We start from the raw sequence: 17,896 nt of genomic DNA, 5'->3' as shown, positions 1-17,896 counted from the left end.
AGGAAGGAAGGAAGGAAGGAAGGAAGGAAGGAAGGAAGGAAGGAAGGAAGGGAGGGAGGAAGGGAGGGGAAGGGAGGAAGGAAGGGAAGGGAGGGAAGGGGAGGAGGAGAGAGAAAGGAAGTAAGAAAGAAAGGAAAAGGAAAAAAATCAACGAGAGAACATAGACTGAAAGAAGAGGAGCATATGTGAGTAGAACGCCATAGAAAGAAAGGAAAGGGAAAAAAATCAACGAGAGAACATAGACTAAAAGAAGAGGAGCATATTTGAGTAGAACGCCGCAATAACCCTCCCTTTCATAAATATTTATCCCTGTCATATTATAATTCTTTTTTTTTTTTTCTTCTGACACAAAACGGCTGGCTGGAGCACCGTGGCCTGCTGATTCAAAGCTCTCTTCTCTTAGCAGGTCTGAGACAGTTGAAGAAAGAACCCCAGAGTAGCCACTCAAGATGCTGGACCAGCTCAGCTGAAGAGGGTTAATGTGCTCTGTTTTATATTTATGTTGATTTACTAAATTGGGTTCATTTCCTTTTGTTTTATTTTCCATTATCCCGGTAAACCTATGTATATTATCACCATATTTAATAATCACAGTCTAGAGATGTTCATGGTAAAAGTACTGCCTTTGCACAGGAGCCTGTTTCTAACGAAACCCATGCTGTGAAATAGAGACTTTTCTACTGATCATCAGAACTGTGTGTGAACAGTGATACCAACCACATTGGAAGTCAAACAAAAGGAGATTCAAGTTGAAAATTGCCTGAGGAATGTGTGCAGTATCCAGAAAAATGAACCGTAGTGGGTTTTGGGTTTTTTTTTTAATTTTAAATACAAAAGTCATGTTGTTTCTGCACTTTAAAGCATGGAAGAAATTATCTTAGTAGGCAATTGTAACACTTTCTGAAACTAATTCATTTCAGATTTGAGATACTATAATGATGATTGTCTTTTTAAAAAAAATGTATTGTTAAGGTATTACTTTTTTCATGCTGATGAATATCTAAATCGGATAAGGATTTTAGCTGACAGGGGTACTGATTTATTTAGGTTGGTTGCTTTGTGGATTTCTTTGGTAGTGATAGTGAACCACATTTTAGATGACCTGATCATATATGTATGTGCATACACATATACAAACACACTAATGGTAGAAAGCTTTTTCATGTGCTAGACTATTGTATTTAGCAGTATGTCCTTGTAACTAGACAATATCACAGCTTTTTAAAAATTACAAATCACAATATTCTATTAATATTTCATATTTGCCAATGGAGACATGGCAGAATAGGTATCGATATGTTTTCGATGCCCGATAGATGACCTATAAGGAAAAAGAGAGATTAGAAATATCAAAATGTCAGTTTATAGAATCAACATTTTCTATGAAACATAATATTTAGCTTATAATTAAAGGCAATCTTGAAGGCCAATGTGAATTTTACTAAATCTACCATCTGGATCAAACTCAAAGCTTGCCCAAAACTTTATTCTGTTAATAAGCGAGTTCACAATAGGTTGGCCTAAATGATACCTGAGGTCTCTTCCTTTTTTCAAATTTAAAGACAAGAATTTTAGTGACAAGATTGTGCAGACTGAAATTCCATGGACAGGTATACAAAGACCAACTTTGGCTAATGTCTAGAAGCAGGGAAGAAAAGTAAGCAAAACCCACTGTTTAGAAGTCATGACAATACTTCCATCTTTAATATACTGAACCAATTTTTAAATTAAACTTTTCTACTTATATTATTAGTCATTGGTACTTATCATAAGTTGATAATGTGTCGAACTTTGAAGAAGTATATATAACTTTTATTAGTTTTATCTTTTTCCCCAAGAGTCTTCACCAACTCATCATTTTTACACAATCCAGATATCAGATCTTATTTTAGCTTATACGTGTCCATCTGTTCTTCCCAATAGATGATAAGAGTACTCCAGTGTCTTGGAAATATGTTCTAGCATAGAGATATATAGGGTAGTTCTATAAACTTATACCTCATTTGACTTAACCAAAATGGTCCTAGTCTCAATTCCTACCACAATGAGGGAACCTCCCAAATGACTCTTTTCTAGCTCTTTTTTGGAAGAGCTAGCCAGGGCAGTGCTGGCATGAAGAGTGACCACTGCCTGACAAAGTCTATCTTCCTCAAAAATTAGTAAAGAGTAATTGAATTCTCTAGCTTTTAGCGCACCTGGGACAAAGCAAGGAAAGCCGCCTAGACTGCACAAATCATCTGCCCAAGACAGAGTAGATATGAGTCTGTGATAAGATGAACTATAATCCACAAGTAGTGCCTGATTTAGCATTGACTCCCATCATTGGGATGAAACAGATCAAAGTTTGAATTAAGGCCCATGGCGATGTAACATTGCTTTGTTGTACTTTTGAACAAGAGCTTCGCCTGATCACTATTATATATGTTTTTCTAGAAAATCTAAAGTTGAGAAGAGAATATGTCGATCCTGACTTTTATTCCAATATTTGGATGGAATAAATTTTAGGGTAGAATTTTGTTTAGTTTGGATTTAATCTTTTGAAAAACAAATTCTTTGTTTACCTGTTTGATTACAACGCTCTTTGTTATCTTTAAGAGGTAAAGCTGCAAAGTGACTAGCATGTTCTGTGAATCTGCCATTCCTAAAAATTTTATAAACACTTGATATTTGTCACTGATAATTGATCGCTGCAATAAATATGTATTGTGAAAAAGCATCCACAATAAATGGAATTCCTCCAAACACCTTTGCCTCACTTATCTTTATGTACTGTATGGATTACGAGAGTTATTTTTGTTGTAATATAGATGATGGCATAGCAAAATGTCTATTTCCGATTAAGACTTGGTTTCGCTCTTTAAAAAAAAAAAAAGCCATTTTATATTTTTTAAAAACTTCTAATTACAGGCCATTTTCTAACAAAATACTGAAAATTACTCTGGTATAGACAACTGACCAAACATGTACAGAACAGGTTGAAAAGAGAGATTTTAAAATTTCTTTTTCAACAAATTATCAAATATTCCTCTATCCTCCTTCTCATTCCCAGTGCTGTCAAATAGCACCTTCTTTGATCCTGAGATGGCACAGTACTGTTTCCCCAAAGGCAGTGCTCATTTAACATATACCATTCATTTGAAGAATGCTCACTATTGGCAAGGCACGGACGATTACATTTATATCCCAAGATGTTTCTTCATTGTAATTTAGCATTTTTAGGTAGCACTATTTGTCCTGAAATCTGAGGTTCTTCTCATAAAGGTTTTAAATTCTGAGTCCAGAGCTTCTGACAGTCCCCTAAATCCTGCCCATATGATTAAAAGAATTAACTAAGTTACTGTAACGTAAAATATATTTAGTACTTTTTACTACTATGTCCTAACAAAAAGGGAAATGGAAATAAGTTTAGACAATAAGATCGTTGTCTTCGAAGTCAGTTCACAAAATGAAAAGAATATAATGTGTAGTACTAGTACCAAGCTGACAGGATGAGGGATGGATGAAAATTAATTTTACAGTGTGCATGGTCAGGGTATAAGATATTATAGTCTCTTGTGTGATATAGAGGGGTGTATTAGAGGGATTTTCCTATCCTCGCTTGCACGCGGTCTCCAATGGAAGAACGGATAAGGAAAAAAGATCTCGCAATCCTAAATATGTGTTCTACAGAAGAAAGAAGGTCTCGATTTGAGTGCCGTGTCTATTTGTGTCAAGCTTATTAATCATGTTGTTCAAACACTCTATGTCCTGATTTTTTTGTGTGTGCTTTTGTTCTGTTATTGAGGAAAAAAGTGAAGCTCTCCCACTATGATTATGGATTTGTCTGTTTCTCCTTGTAATTCTATTACTTTTGTTTTCCATATTTTAAGTGCATATACAAATCTAGAACTATGTCTTCCCTGTGAATTAGTTTATCATTATGAAGTGAATATCTATGTGTAGCAAAGATTTTTGCCTTGAAGTTTTTTTTCTACTCTTAATATTGCTACAATGCATGATGTAACTTTTTCTACCCCTTTACTTTCAACCGTTGTATATCCTTTAGTTTTAGATGCATGTCTTTGAAAATCATATGGTTTGGGTTGAGTGTTGATCCAGTCTGATCATCTTCAAGTTTTAACTGGACTATTTAGTCCTTTTATATTTAATGTAATTATTGATATTTTCACATTTAAATAGCATTCTAGTTAAGTGCTACCTATTCGAAGTTGCTTTTTCTCTCTTGCCTTTATGCTGGGAATTCTGCTTCGGACCATATGCTGATCTACAAGAGGCAGCTGAGAAACTGGGCTAGACTTTTGGCAACCCAAGGGGGCTGGAGAACAAAAGAATCTTCTAAGCGTCAGGGATGAGGATTTGTTAAACCACTTCCAGATTACAGGTCTCCAAAGAGCTGCCTCCTGAAAGTAAGGATGAGCTTGAAAGAATCTGGTCTTCATTCAGATCGCTGCCTGCCTTCACTCTGGGGAACAAGGACATTATTCTAGTGGGGAGGTAAATGATAAATGATAGACGTGAAAAGTTACAAAATATTGAGTAACAATTCAAGAATTTAGAGATAAAATATCACAAGGCTTTGGTACATAATTGTCAAAGAATTATGTACTACATAATTCAGTGTTTAGAGGGAGGGCAGAACGCTTCAGCATGGGGTAATAAGAGAAAAAAAATATTTGCCTTATCAATATGCCCCCAGAGGTATACCCAGGGCTCTACACATAATGGTGCTTGGTAAGTGATGAGGTGATGACTTCCTGACCAACCCGATATATAAACTGCTAGATGTACTGCTGTCAATTTCTGTAGAGTTCTTAAAGAGTTCTGACAGGTTCATTTGTTTTATGACATTTTCGTTACCAGATTTATAATTCCTGTATCAACCCAGCCCTGAACCTCAGCTCCATAAAGAATGTTGGCCTCTTTACTCAAATACAGATTTAATAGCAGAGTTTTGCCAAAGCATGCTTTTAGTGATGTCAGCTTTTGTTATCTTGAAATATAATTTTCCAAAAAAAATAAATAAATAAGTGTCATGAAAATAGATTTTAGAAGTCTCAAGCGGTCATTTCTACCTAGATTAAAAAATAATAATAAAATTCATTCAATAATCTCTTACCGAAGGTACTAATATAAAAATTGTGCAAAAGAACTACAATCATGTAGAACACAAGATTACTTCCTTAGCTAGTTTTAAACCTACATCATTAGTGACACTCTATAGGAATACAGGAGTCACTGCAGCACGGTTGAGTAGACGCCCAAATATCAGAGGGATATGGTGTCATTACCACCAATTGGAAGTGAGCTGGTCAAGGTAATGAAAGCTGACATTTATTGGGCCCTCAGCAAGTTCCAGGCATTTCATATGTTATTCACTCACTTAATCCTCACAACAACCCTACGTGATAGGTACTACCGTGTTATTCCCACTTTACATGTAAATAAGTTAAAGCATAGAGAAGTTAAAAAGATTGCTCAAGGTCAAACGGCTATTAATCCTTTTCCCATTTAGAAAAAAAAAATGCAGCTCGCTGCCAGCATTAATTTAACATCATGCATACAAATGCCACATTTTCTAGGATTTGCCATTTTCAGAGATCGAGAATTACTATATTTTGTAAATGGAAATACCGCTATTAAAAACAGAATGCTAAAAATAGAATGATGTCATGTGTTTCCAAAGACAATCGATATATACTAGAGCGATGCGAAAATAATAATAAAAGCAAGATATTTGGTGGCAAACTTTGGGAGTGAGGTTAGGACTGTAATCAGCAAGTTATCTAAACGCTGCAGCCACAAGCGCCACAGAGTATTCTCAGGGCAAATGGGAAATGGGTTAAGTGGCAGAATATTTGACCCCAGGCTGTTGGCTCCTGAGCCCACATTCCTAACTTCCAGTCCCCTCAATCTCTCACCAGAGAATGTTATTGTATAAGAGCATGCCTTGAAGAGAACCACTTATCAGGGCCAGCTTGGAGCCACCACCCTCCTCATGAAAACCACAAAAAGCAAGAACAGCACTTGAGACCGACCTTGTAGGCTTCGACTCAAATATCTCAGTTAAGGAGATATTTTGCCCTTTTCCTCCCCAGTCCCTGCTCATCCTCACACAATGAGGAACTGCCACCGACAAGGAAGAGTAGATGAGGAAGGTTTTGAGTTTGAAAGTGAATTTTAAAATGTTCTTAATACAAAATTCCAGAATGAAATCTTAAATACCAAAACCCAAGTTACAGAAATGTGTCCTCCATGGAAAAGGGGATTTCACTGTTGCACAACTCAGAAGCAGTTTGGGGTAGTGGTGGCAGGCGAGGGGGTGGGGGAAGGTTGTGGAGACTATTTCATGTTTTTTGTCATGAGACTTCACATTGAGCCTGGGAACTGGTCTCTCTCTTTTGAGGTGATTTATACCACCCAATTTTTGCTGAGCAAGCAGGGGGCATTCTTCCTACCTCATTTCCAAGTGTTTAGGAGAATGATGCTTCACTATTGTCCCCAATTTAGACAAATTCTATAAACTAATAATACAAACTGATTCTACCAGTGATAGAGGAATTAGGAAAGGCTTCACTATGGAGATAATTCTTGGGCTGAGTTTTGATAAGCTGACTGACTGGGACGGATCTCAAGATTTGAGCTTAAAAACAGTTTGAGAGGTGTGGTCCTATGCCGGGACATCCTAGACTCAGAAAGTCTGAGAAAGACCAAGACGAGTACTAGAAGGATGACTCCAGGGCTCCCAGGACCTAGTATGGCTTCCTCAACCAAATTGTGACAAGACTTCTCCTGTCACGTAACCAATAACTTGTGATGTCATAAAGAACTCTACCCTGGTCACTTCATGTTCTCATTTAAGTCTCTGTTCAACAAATTCAAAATGATATAATCACACAAAATAAATTATAACCCTAATGCAACTTACATTTGCCGTGTTGCCAAAGTGAACTTTCTTCCTGATTCCCACACTGGTAATTGTGCCTTTTGGAGTATTGTTTTGTTTTTTTCCCTCCTTTCTTACTCTACTTTTATTATATTTTATACTGCAGGTTTGCAACAAATAAATTCACAAAAAAAGTTGGAGGAGGAACAGTTGTTGCAGGGCTAAAGTTGCCTTCCCAAATGTAGAAATTGGCTATATAAGGAATCATGTAATGTGATCATGTAAATATTTGAATTAAATATCATGAGACTTAAGTCTCAACTCTGTCATTAATTTCTTGTGTAACCTGGTTGTATTGTTTCTTGCAGCTTCACCTTGTACATGACATCCTATGGCTCGCAATCATGACCCTAAAATCCAACAAAAAAAATGGATTCAATATACAAAAATTCTCTGTGCATGTCACCTTTAGTGATACATGCATGACAGAAAAGAAGTTACAACTATAAAAGGTTAACTATTTGTTAAAAGAGTTTGATCTAATATATGCTCTATGTCTTCTTCTGGAAGGTCCAAATTTCTAAATTGCTGACCTCGAAAAAAAAAAAAAACCTGTTATTTTTCAGGAACTTACAAAATTTGAAGAGAGGATATTAACCTATTTCTATGCTTAAACCAAATTGCTTTGTCCTTTCTTTCAAAGTTGCTACAGTCCATTATCTCCATTTCTACAATATTAAAAATCTCATGACATGTTGTAACACCCCACGTGGGCATCAAGCATCTAGAGACATTTTTTCAGTTACAGTGGAAAAACTGTTCCAAATACATTCAATTATTCACCAGAGCTAAAGATCGGGGTGGGGAGTCAAGATGGGACGTACAAGAGTAATGTCTAAGTCTGTTATGGGAAGATCATATTTAATTAGATAATACATGCAAAGTGATTTGCATAGTGCCGCACAAGACAAGTGTTCCATGTTACCTAACGATTACTGTATTTAAAGAATCTCTGAGCTGATAAGAATCTTGAGAGCTCACCCTAGGATATCTATGACTCCTCTATCAAGTATGTTTAATAAAGAGAAAAATTTCATTTCCGAATCGAATAAAGATCAGTCACACAATAGTGCAGCATGCAACTAACTCAGTGTGGGGTACAAATAAAAACCAACTAACACCCGTCTTAACCAGGATGTTCTCACTGCCTCCTCCACGACGGAGAAGGGTCACGGCAAACAACCTTCGTGCAGAACCTAAGGACAAAAATTACTGTCCCGTCTTCACTCCTAAATTCCCTCGCCAGCCCTAGCCCCGAGAGCCACTCTCGCCCAGCTCAGGATTCTCTCCGCCCCTAGCTCCCGTCATCCTCCGGGGTCTTCCTTTCTCTAGCCGAAATCCCACAGAGGGTCCTTCCCTCCCTGCAGGTCGTTTGGTGATTCCCGAGGGCTGCCGAAGTCTCGCGAGGTTGGTCCCGTTGCTCTGGTAACGAGCGGCCCTGCCTCTGGGTGAAGGGCGTGGCTGTGGCTGTTAAACCACCGTAGTTACCTCGGGTCGCTTCCCTCATCGAAGGGACAACTGCCCTGGCCGGACGACTCGGGGCGGGGGTTGGGCGGGGACGAGAGGCCAGCCGAGGCGGGACAGTGAAGTCCCCGCTTCTGAAGGAAAGGAAATCACGGGCCGGGCGCTTCCTGCGGGAAACGAGTGCGCGTGGACGGACCCCGCCCCGGAAAATGAGCTCTTGCCCACACTGCCACATCCAGTCGTGAGCGTGGGAGGAACATTTTGATGGCACGAATCGTGGCTTAATCGTTCTTCCTACTAAGAAAGTCAGCGGACCTGCCTAGGTTCACCTGCTTTTGCTTCCTCTGCTTCAGCTGTGGAAGATACACTCGGAGCGCCCCTTAGATCACTGTGTGCGCGTGCGTGCGCGCGCGGTCGGCCTGTCTGTGTCTGTCTGTCTTTCCTGAAGCTCGGGTTATAGCAAGTCTGCCAGTTGGTACCCAACTCAGGGGGTTGCTGCTTGGGGTGTTCTATTCAAGAACTAGAAGCGATTGTCGCTAGGTAATTTTACTTAATTGCAGCAAGTAAAGTGGAAGATTCACATCCAAAGCTCTGGCTCACTAAAGGGTGGTTTAGCCATTGCTTGTATACACTCTTTGATTAATTAATTATATGTCGACTTCTTTGCTGTTGGCTAAACTTATCTGGCCGAGTTCTCATCAAGCTCATCAGGTTACAGCTACACCTGCAAAATACTGTGCCTACATTTTAACGATTAACAAGAATAGCATTTAGTAAGAACCACCCAGACCTTGGGACCCTGGTACGTACTCTCTAGCACTGGTGTGTGCCTCACATGCTTGGGTGAAAAAAAATAGAATCGAGATTTGTGCCAATCCAGTTTCTCAGATTTGGAATTGTGATCCCCAGGCTGAAACTTAAGTCTGTTAGTACCGAAGGTCTTAATAAGGCAGACTTCTCTGTTGCATTTGTAGTTACTGGCTATCGAGCTTGGACTGTCTTCTATGCACTCTTTTTCCTGAACAGGCTTTTCGTGGAGAGGAGCTTAAACCATTAGATTCGAAATTGGTCAGATCCTTTGGCCTTTCAAAAATAAGAGAATCTTAACAAGGAATTTCTGTTATTCCACGGCCTTAATAATGACCACTTAGGAGGACACTTGCATGGGAGAGAAAATGGTCGTTGCCAATACAACCTTCTGAAAGCTACTGAAATTTCAGTAAGACAAATATAATTGAATGTTAGAACAGAGACAGTATTTAAAGAATATTAACCAAAATATAGAGAAAAAAAATCTGTTGTAGGCATTTGAACTACTTACCAATTGAAAATTAAGCAGAAAAAATTCTCTTGCTACATTTTCACTGCCCGAATAAGGAACAGTAATTTTTCTTTGATTCGTGATATTTTTAATGCCTCAGGATTATTCTGAACTTGCTATCGCTCTGTGGTATTTAATTGTAAATATAGGGTGTAAACGATTTGGCTGCGTACCCTGGAGATTCTTTTTCGATTAAACTGTTTACTTGATTTATATTTTATTGTGATTTGGTCTCTTATAGAAATGGAAAATTTCTTCAACTCTTTGGAATTGAAGGTTTATTTAGCTATGACCTAATTAACTTAGTTTTTAGAGAAGGCTGTTGCTAATTAAACACAATCGAATATAGTTTTAGGTACTCATCTAATCTAATAAACACTTTCAATTTAAAGAGAAAACTGTCAAATAAGTTCTTTATAAATTGTTTTACAGCCTACCTACATAATAAAAGAAATTTCAAGCCAAATACTAAAGAAATGTCAGAAGACTCAGAAAAAGAAGACTATTCAGACAGAACAATCAGTGATGAAGATGAATCAGTATGTTTTTCTCAACTTTCTTACTTAAGATAAAACTTGTGTTATAAAATATAGATTCTCAGTAAAAATATTATAAAATCAATTAGATGTAAAAAATCAATTGGACATTTAAATTACTTGTCATTGAAGTTGGAAAATAATTTGAAAACGAAGATATTACTGTGTGCTGTATGCCTTATCTAAAAAGAGAACCTATACTGATAGTTTTTCTGAAAAAAAAATAAATTGGGTGAGATCCTTCTGAGTTTTATTAAAATGTGTATATTAAACCATTATTAGGGTTTCGTTTTTTTAATTCATGCCCACTTATTTTCTTGTGTGTACTAATTCTACCATGTTCATTATAGTATGTATCATAATGCTGGAACCTCATATATTCTAAACCTACAGTGTATCACCATAATAGGTTTAATGAGGCTCTGATGTAACAAAGAACTTGGTAGAAAAGGGGGGAGGGGTACAAAATGCAGTATTTAAAAATATTTTTTCTAATTCTAATACATACTTATGAGAGATTTTATTCACATTTTAGTAAAGTATAAATTATCATGTTAGTAAGTTAAGGTCCCCAAATAAGTGCCGCAAAATGATGTAGAACACTTCAAATCTATGGTTTTCTGTGTTTTTTTTTCTTTTTGTTAATTTTTGTTATTCTTAATTTAAATGGTTTTGCCAAGTTTACCAAGAATCTTTAAACTTTACTTTTTCTCTACAGTCATTAATATGACCTTACCCTGTGGAAGAAGAAGACTGAAAGATGAAAATTTTCAGGATATTTGAAGTGTTGGGTGCTTTAATAGTCCATAATAATCTTTTATTTTTTTCATTCATTATAGATTAAAGATATGTCCTTAATTCTTAGTACAGAGTAGATATTAAAAAAATTTCTGGCCTTGGAAACTGTTGATTTTTCAAAGAGAAATATTTTTAAACTCTTGTTTTAGGATGAAGATTCCTTCATGAAATTTGTAAGTGAAGATCTCCACCAGTGTGCACTTTTAACAGGTTTGAATTTACTCACATATTCTTCCTTCTCTTTATGATGAAAAGTGGATGAAAAATAAGAAGCTGAGGAAACTATAAAAAAGTCATAGTGAATAATATAGGGCATTATTATTCCGTTGTTGGATAAGAAAAGAGAAATGTATTCATTTTTTGTAAGAATCTTTTGGAGTTCAAACTCTTAACGTTTGTTTTAGCTAAACCTGACTTAATAAAACTAAGTGCAAGTGTCAATACTTTGTAAAGGACTTAACATAAGAATTTACCTTGGCATTTCTTTAAATAACAGTCTTTAAACGCATTTACAATATGACTCGAGTTATACTGGACGCAATGTTTTGGAAATTATTTAAATGAAGTGTGCCTGTATAAAGAGTCTCCTTAATAGTCATTCATTTGCAAATGTACATGTATGTGGGAATCTTGATGTATAGTTTCAAATTTATACAAATTTAGAGTTGTACTTTCAAATATACACTAAAGTATTTCTTCCAAATATTCACATATCTATCAGATATTTTGAAGTTGAAGATAAGGCATTTATTTACTTAGTCTTTTTTACCACCATCTTAAAATCTTTACTTTTGACATAACCACTATTCTCAGTTTGGTTTTATCCTTCTAGACTTTTTTCTTATTTGTACACATATCTATACCCATACTCAGAATATTTGTAGTACTATTTTGTGGACTTCTCCCTTCCGCCTTTTTTTAATTTTAAAATTTCCCAGTCTGTTGGAAAAAAGGAGGTAACTCACTGTTTTAACTAACATTTCCTTGATCGCTAAAGAAATTGAGAATTATTTCATTTGCTTGTCTACTTATTTCCCTTGTGTTATGAATTTCTCATTCATAGTAATCCTTTGTTAACTTTGTTTACATTGCTTTCGTTGTTTAGAATTATTCTGATGTTAAGTTTATCATTATTCACTTGTGACTCTTTGTTTTTATATCTGTTTAAGCTACAAAGGCCTTCTCTATCCCAAGATTATTAATATAATTATCTGTTTTCTTTACTTTTATGCACTTGTTTGAATTTTGGTATTTAATTTCTCTATAATTTACATTTATAAATAGTATGAGGTATGTATCTAATTTTGTTCCTTAATTTATAAATCACTAATAATGCCTTGCCATTTTTGAGTCATACTGTAAATTCAAAAAATGTGGTTTATTCACATAATGAAACACTAGATGCCTAATAATTGTCAAATAAGTGGATTTATATAACAACCCTGAGAAGTAGTAAAGGAAGGTAATATCATTTCTTATTTACCTATAGTAAGATTTATGTTCAAAGAGGCTACATTGGCCAACCAAAATCATATAGAAACAAAGTAGTAGAGTAGAACTGTTTGTTTGACTCCAGTTGCTTTATCTGCTATTGTACAGAAACAGCCAAGAACTAAATCTGAGTAAAAAGCCACATTTTAGAGATGGAAGAGCGAGAGGAGTCACTGAGACAAATGTAATCAAGTATGTGAAAGGTAGAGAGAAAACCAGGATGGGTAGCATCTTAAAAGACAAAGGAAACGAGCTTAAGGAGGGGTGATTATCAACATCTAATTGATGTCCCAGTTATCCCATTGAAAGAGAGGGGGCCTCTGCACTAACCCCATTATATTCTATGTGAATTATGTTCCTGGGGTGATGTCACACAGTGGCCCTAGAATGAGAACTGAGAAAAAGTCGTGAATGAGAGTTCACAGTCAGCCTTTGAGAAGATGGTTCTAGTAGGTGGTGAGGAAACATAGTCAGTAGGTGTATTTAACCCATTAGATGAATAGTTGCCTCAGTGTGGTTTTTAACATGACTCAACAATAAACAGTTTGCTAGGAAAACTGCAAGAAACAAATGCAATCCCTGTCAAAATCCAAAATGTTTTTGGAGTAGCCATGCGAATTTAGCATAAATTAATAATATTTGAGGTCAACAATTGTTTTTAGCTACTGTGAAGATCAGTCATTACAAAGTTTAATTAGTACTTTTATTTTTAAAATGCCATGAGTTATGAAGTATTTATAATTGCATCCACAAATATTCACAAATTAATGGTGTCAACTTGGTATACTCTTCCATGCTTTGCTTCTTATCACTCATGATTGTGTTTGAATCTTTTTTCAGCTGACCCCATTAGTGACCCATGTTTCCCCCGGACAACACAGATACTATTGGAATATCAGCTAGGGAGATGGGTGCCTCGTCTTCGTGAACCACGAGATTTATATGGTGTCTCTTCTTCTGGTCCACTGAGCCCAACACGGTGGCCATACCACTGTGAGGTCATTGATGAAAAAGTCCAGCATATTGGTATGTTCTTAGCAGTTTTGGGGACTCAAACATTAGTAAATTTACTTTGCCAACCTTGATTTTAATAAAGAGACTCATGGTGTTTATTCCAACAGAAATATAATGTTGGAATATATAATGATACAGATATATAATTTTAAATTTTCTAGTAGCCACATTTCAAAAGATAAAAAGAAACAAGTGAAATTGATTTCAAAAATATATTTATTTAACCCAAATATATTCAAAATGTTTTACATTCTTTTTTTATATGAAGTCTTTGGAAACTGGTGTGTAGTTATTCTTACATTTCAATTCAATTCCAATTTCTCTACATCCTTGCCAACATTTTTCTTTTGGTTTGTTTTTTGTTTTTGTTTTTGTTTTTGATGATAGCCACCCAAGAGGTGTGAGATGATATCTCACTGTGGTGTTGATTAACATTTCCCTGAAGATCAGTGATGCTGATAATGCAATCCCTGTCAAAATCCTAATGACGTATTTTACAGAAATAGGAAAACAACTCTAAAATTCAGCTGGAACCACAAAAGGCTACAAATAACCAAATCTTGAGAAGGAAGAGGAAAACTAGAAGCATCACATTTCCTGACTTCAAAATATATTACACAGCTACAGTAATCAAAACAGTATGGTACTGGCATGAGGATGGACTTTTGGAAAAGAAATGGAACAGTCTAGAAAGCCCAGAAATAAATCCGCATATGTATCAGGAACAGTCTAGAAATAAATAAATCTGCATATGTAATGGAACAGTCTAGAAAGCCCAGAAATAAATCCGCATATGTATGCTCAACTGATCTTTGACAAGATTGCCAAGAATACACAATGGGGAAAGGATAAAGGATAGTCTCTTCAACAAATGTTGTTGAGAAAATTGGATATTCACATGCACAAGAATAAACTTGGATGACCCCTGTCTTACAGCAAACAAAAAGAATCAATTCAGAATGGATTAAGGACTTAAACATAAGACTTGAAACTGTAAAACTCCTAAAAGAAAACATAGGAGAAAAGCTAATGACATTGTTCTTGGCAATGACATCATGGATATAACACCAAAAGCACCTACAACAAAAGCAAAAATAAAGAAATGAGACATCATCAAACTAAAAAGTTGATGCACAGAAAAGAAAATAATCAACACAGTGAAAAGGCAACCAATGGAATGGGAAAAATATTTGCACACCATATATCTGATAAGAAGTTAATCTCTAAAATATGTAAGGAATTTCTACAGCTCAAGAGCCAAAAAGCTAATAACCAGATTTTAAAATGGCCCAAGAACTTGAATAAATGTTTTTCCAAAGAAGACGTACAGGTGTATCTATTGACTTTTTATGTAAACTGATAAAAATATTTGCCCATTTTGTTGCTAGTTGTACTTTTCATTTCCTTCTTGATTTGCAAGTGCTCTATATATTTATTCAGGAGATTGGCTTACTATATCATGTATGTTGCATATTTTTTTCTGGTTGTCATTTGCCTTTTATCTTTGTCAAGTAGAAATTTTTAATTTTTATGTCATCACTTTGTCTCTTTGCTATGGCTTCTGGATTTTGAAATTCTCATGTTTCTCTTAGCACTTTTCAAGTTGTATTTTTTGTGATTAAATTTTTTCCATCAATCCATTTTGATGCAAGAAATGAGCTCCCAGTCCATTTCTGTTAACTGTCTAACCAGTTGTTCCAACAAAATTATTAAATTATTTTTCGACTGCTGATTGGAAATGCTACAATTATTAGTAAACTCCTAGGTCTAATTTTGAATTCTATTCCATTAACCTGTCTTCATCATGGTGCTCAAAAACCTTTAATGCTATAGCTTTAAAACTATAAATTTTGATATGCGATAAACTTAGTTCCCCCTCATTCCTTTTATTTTTTAAAAAATTTCCAATTTCTTAGCTACTTTTTGCCTTATTGTATTTCTATATGGAATTTAAAATAAGCTTTCCTGGTTGTCCCAAAATTAATACTGGTAACTTTATTGTGATCACATTACAGTTATAGATTAAGAAAGAGTGACATCTTTACAATATTGCATCTTCCTAGCCAAGAACAAGGTATGTCTCACTATTTATTCTTGTTCTCCTTATTCTCCCTTAGTATAGTTTAAAATTTTTCCTGTACCTTTTCTAAGTTTTATTGTTAGGTATTTTATTTTGTTGCTATTTTTTATTAAATTTATTGGGGTGACATTGGTAAAGAAAATTATATAGGTTTTAGTTCAGTAATAACATCATATGTATATTGCACTGTGTTCACACCCAAAAGTTAAATTTCCTTCCATCACCATATATTTGACTCCTTTTACCCTTACCTGCCCCCATTCCCCTTTCCCTCTGGTAAACACTAAACTTGTCTGTGTCCATGAGTCTCTCTGTGTTTGTCTTGTTCGTTTGTTGCCTTATTTTGTTTTTATTTTAAATAGAATCTTTATTGCATATTACTTTCTAACTTGTTTTGTAGAGTAAAGTTAAGTTTTGTGTATTAATTTTCAAAGTTTCCACCTTTTTCTAGTTTTTAAGTTGTTGTATATATGCTTGTTATACAATTGTATCATCTAGTAATGATGTAATTAAATCTCATTTCTAATGTCTATACATCATACTTCTTTTTCTTGACTGAATTGATTTGTACTTTCAGAAAAATACTTAATAATTTTACATTCATCTGGTTTCCTCATTTTAATGAGAATGCTGTTAGTGTTTTCTCTTTAAGCAAACAATTGGCTTATCATTTGAAATAAATTTGCTTTTGATCCTATTAAGGAAGTATCTATTTATTCTTGTATTATTAAGAAACTTTACCAGGAATAATTACTAAATTTTATTAAATGCCTTTCTAACATCTATGGAAAGTATCATAATGTTCTCATTTGGTGTTTTACTTTAGTGAATTATACTGGTAGCTTACTTAATATAGAACCAGCTGTATATTATTGGAATAAACTGCAGTTAGTCATTGTGTATTTTGTGTGTTGCTAAATTCTGTTTGCTGATATTTTATAAAAGATTTTTGCTTTAATGTTCATAACTAAGATAAATTTGTAATTTTCTAGCTTTTGTACTTTTTTAGATTTTAGTATAAATGTTATTCAGAATTCTTCCTTATATTCTAAAACAGTTTGAATAAAACTGTAATAGTTCTTTTAAAATTTGATAGACTTCCCCTAAAACAGTCTGGATATACTTATTATTGTTGTTTTAGAGCTACAGAGAATATTTTTATTGTAAAACTTCTGTTCTTCTTTGTTAATTCTGTTTAGGATTTCTACCTATTCCAGGGACAGTTTTGGTTATTTATATTTTCCTAGAAAAATAATGCTTTCATAAAGGATTTTTAATTCATGTACATAGATTTAGTCAAAGTATTCTCTTGTAATTATTATACTTTCCTTTGACTATATGGGATTTTTTTCCCTCTGTTGTAATATTTTATGTTAAGTATTTTTTGCATTCTTATTTTCTTCTCCCCTGATTATGTTAGTGGGATTTATCTTGTTAGTTTCTTCAAATAATCAATGTTTGAATATATTTATTAGTTCTGTTGTATTGTTTTCTAATTCATTAATTTATGATTTTTTTATACATCAGATTTAAGTTTATTTTGATGGTTTTTATTTAACCTTTATTTTTGTATTTAACTTCTTGTTTCCTAATTTTTTATTATGAAAAATTTCAAATATAGAGAGAAGTTGAAAGAATTGTACAGGGACACTCAAAACTCACCAGCTAGATTTTTATTATCAATTATTTGCCATATTTATCACATATGTAGCCAACTATCCATTCCTCTCTCTACCCATCTACTACCTCAGTTTTTTATTTATTTCAAAGTAAGTTGCAGACATCCTTACATTTCACCTCTAACATGTTAGCATATTATTAGCTAGAGTGTAATCTTTGTTTATGATTCTTTTTTATTTTTGAGGTAAATTTTATGTTCAACGAAATATTATGTTCAATGAAATGTGTAGGTCAACGAATTTTAGCAAATGCATACATCTGTGTAATCCAAACTCCTACCACAATGTAGAACATTACCATTATAAATACTTAGGTGTAAATCTAACAAAATAAGGATAAGACGTGTGCTTAAAATAAGGATAAGACGTGTATAATGCTAATGAAAGAGATCAAAGAAGATCTACATAAATCAAGAATTATACCATGTTTGTGGATTGGAAAACTCAATATAGTAAAGCTGTCAGTTCTCCAAATTGATGGGTTCCAGGCTATTCCTATCAAGATTATTTTGATAGATAAGGCATGATTATTCTAAAATTTATACAGAAAAGGGGAGTTATAGAATTAAA

At 34.6% G+C, this 17,896-nt stretch overlaps 2 protein-coding genes across 6 annotated transcripts in view; both read left to right on the top strand.

Moving 5' to 3' along the window:
- CALD1 (caldesmon 1) overlaps nucleotides 1-2,744 on the top strand; it is a 168,037-nt gene extending 165,293 nt beyond the window's left edge. For 4 of the 5 annotated variants that reach the window (XM_025045897.1, XM_015588348.2, XM_025045896.1 and 1 more), the window contains one exon: nucleotides 404-2,744. In XM_025045897.1, the coding sequence (XP_024901665.1) occupies nucleotides 404-412 (9 nt within the window). In that variant the 3' untranslated portion in view covers nucleotides 413-2,744. The remainder of the gene's footprint in view (nucleotides 1-403) is intronic. The other variant, XM_025045898.1, reaches the window with a different exon arrangement.
- A 3,576-nt stretch (nucleotides 2,745-6,320) lies between these two features.
- Nucleotides 6,321-17,896, top strand: part of AGBL3 (ATP/GTP binding protein like 3) — a 51,733-nt gene continuing 40,157 nt past the window's right edge. The window contains exons 1-4 of the mRNA XM_025045900.1: nucleotides 6,321-8,350; nucleotides 10,161-10,267; nucleotides 11,212-11,272; nucleotides 13,394-13,579. Of these exons, the coding sequence (XP_024901668.1) occupies nucleotides 10,205-10,267; nucleotides 11,212-11,272; nucleotides 13,394-13,579 (310 nt within the window). The 5' untranslated portion in view covers nucleotides 6,321-8,350; nucleotides 10,161-10,204. The remainder of the gene's footprint in view (nucleotides 8,351-10,160; nucleotides 10,268-11,211; nucleotides 11,273-13,393; nucleotides 13,580-17,896) is intronic.

The sequence above is a fragment of the Pteropus alecto genome, unplaced genomic scaffold, assembly GCF_000325575.1.
Source record: "Pteropus alecto unplaced genomic scaffold, ASM32557v1 scaffold22, whole genome shotgun sequence".
NCBI lineage: Eukaryota > Metazoa > Chordata > Mammalia > Chiroptera > Pteropodidae > Pteropus > Pteropus alecto.
Note: the sequence above shows the minus strand (reverse complement) of the source record. Positions and strands in the feature narration are given on the sequence as shown.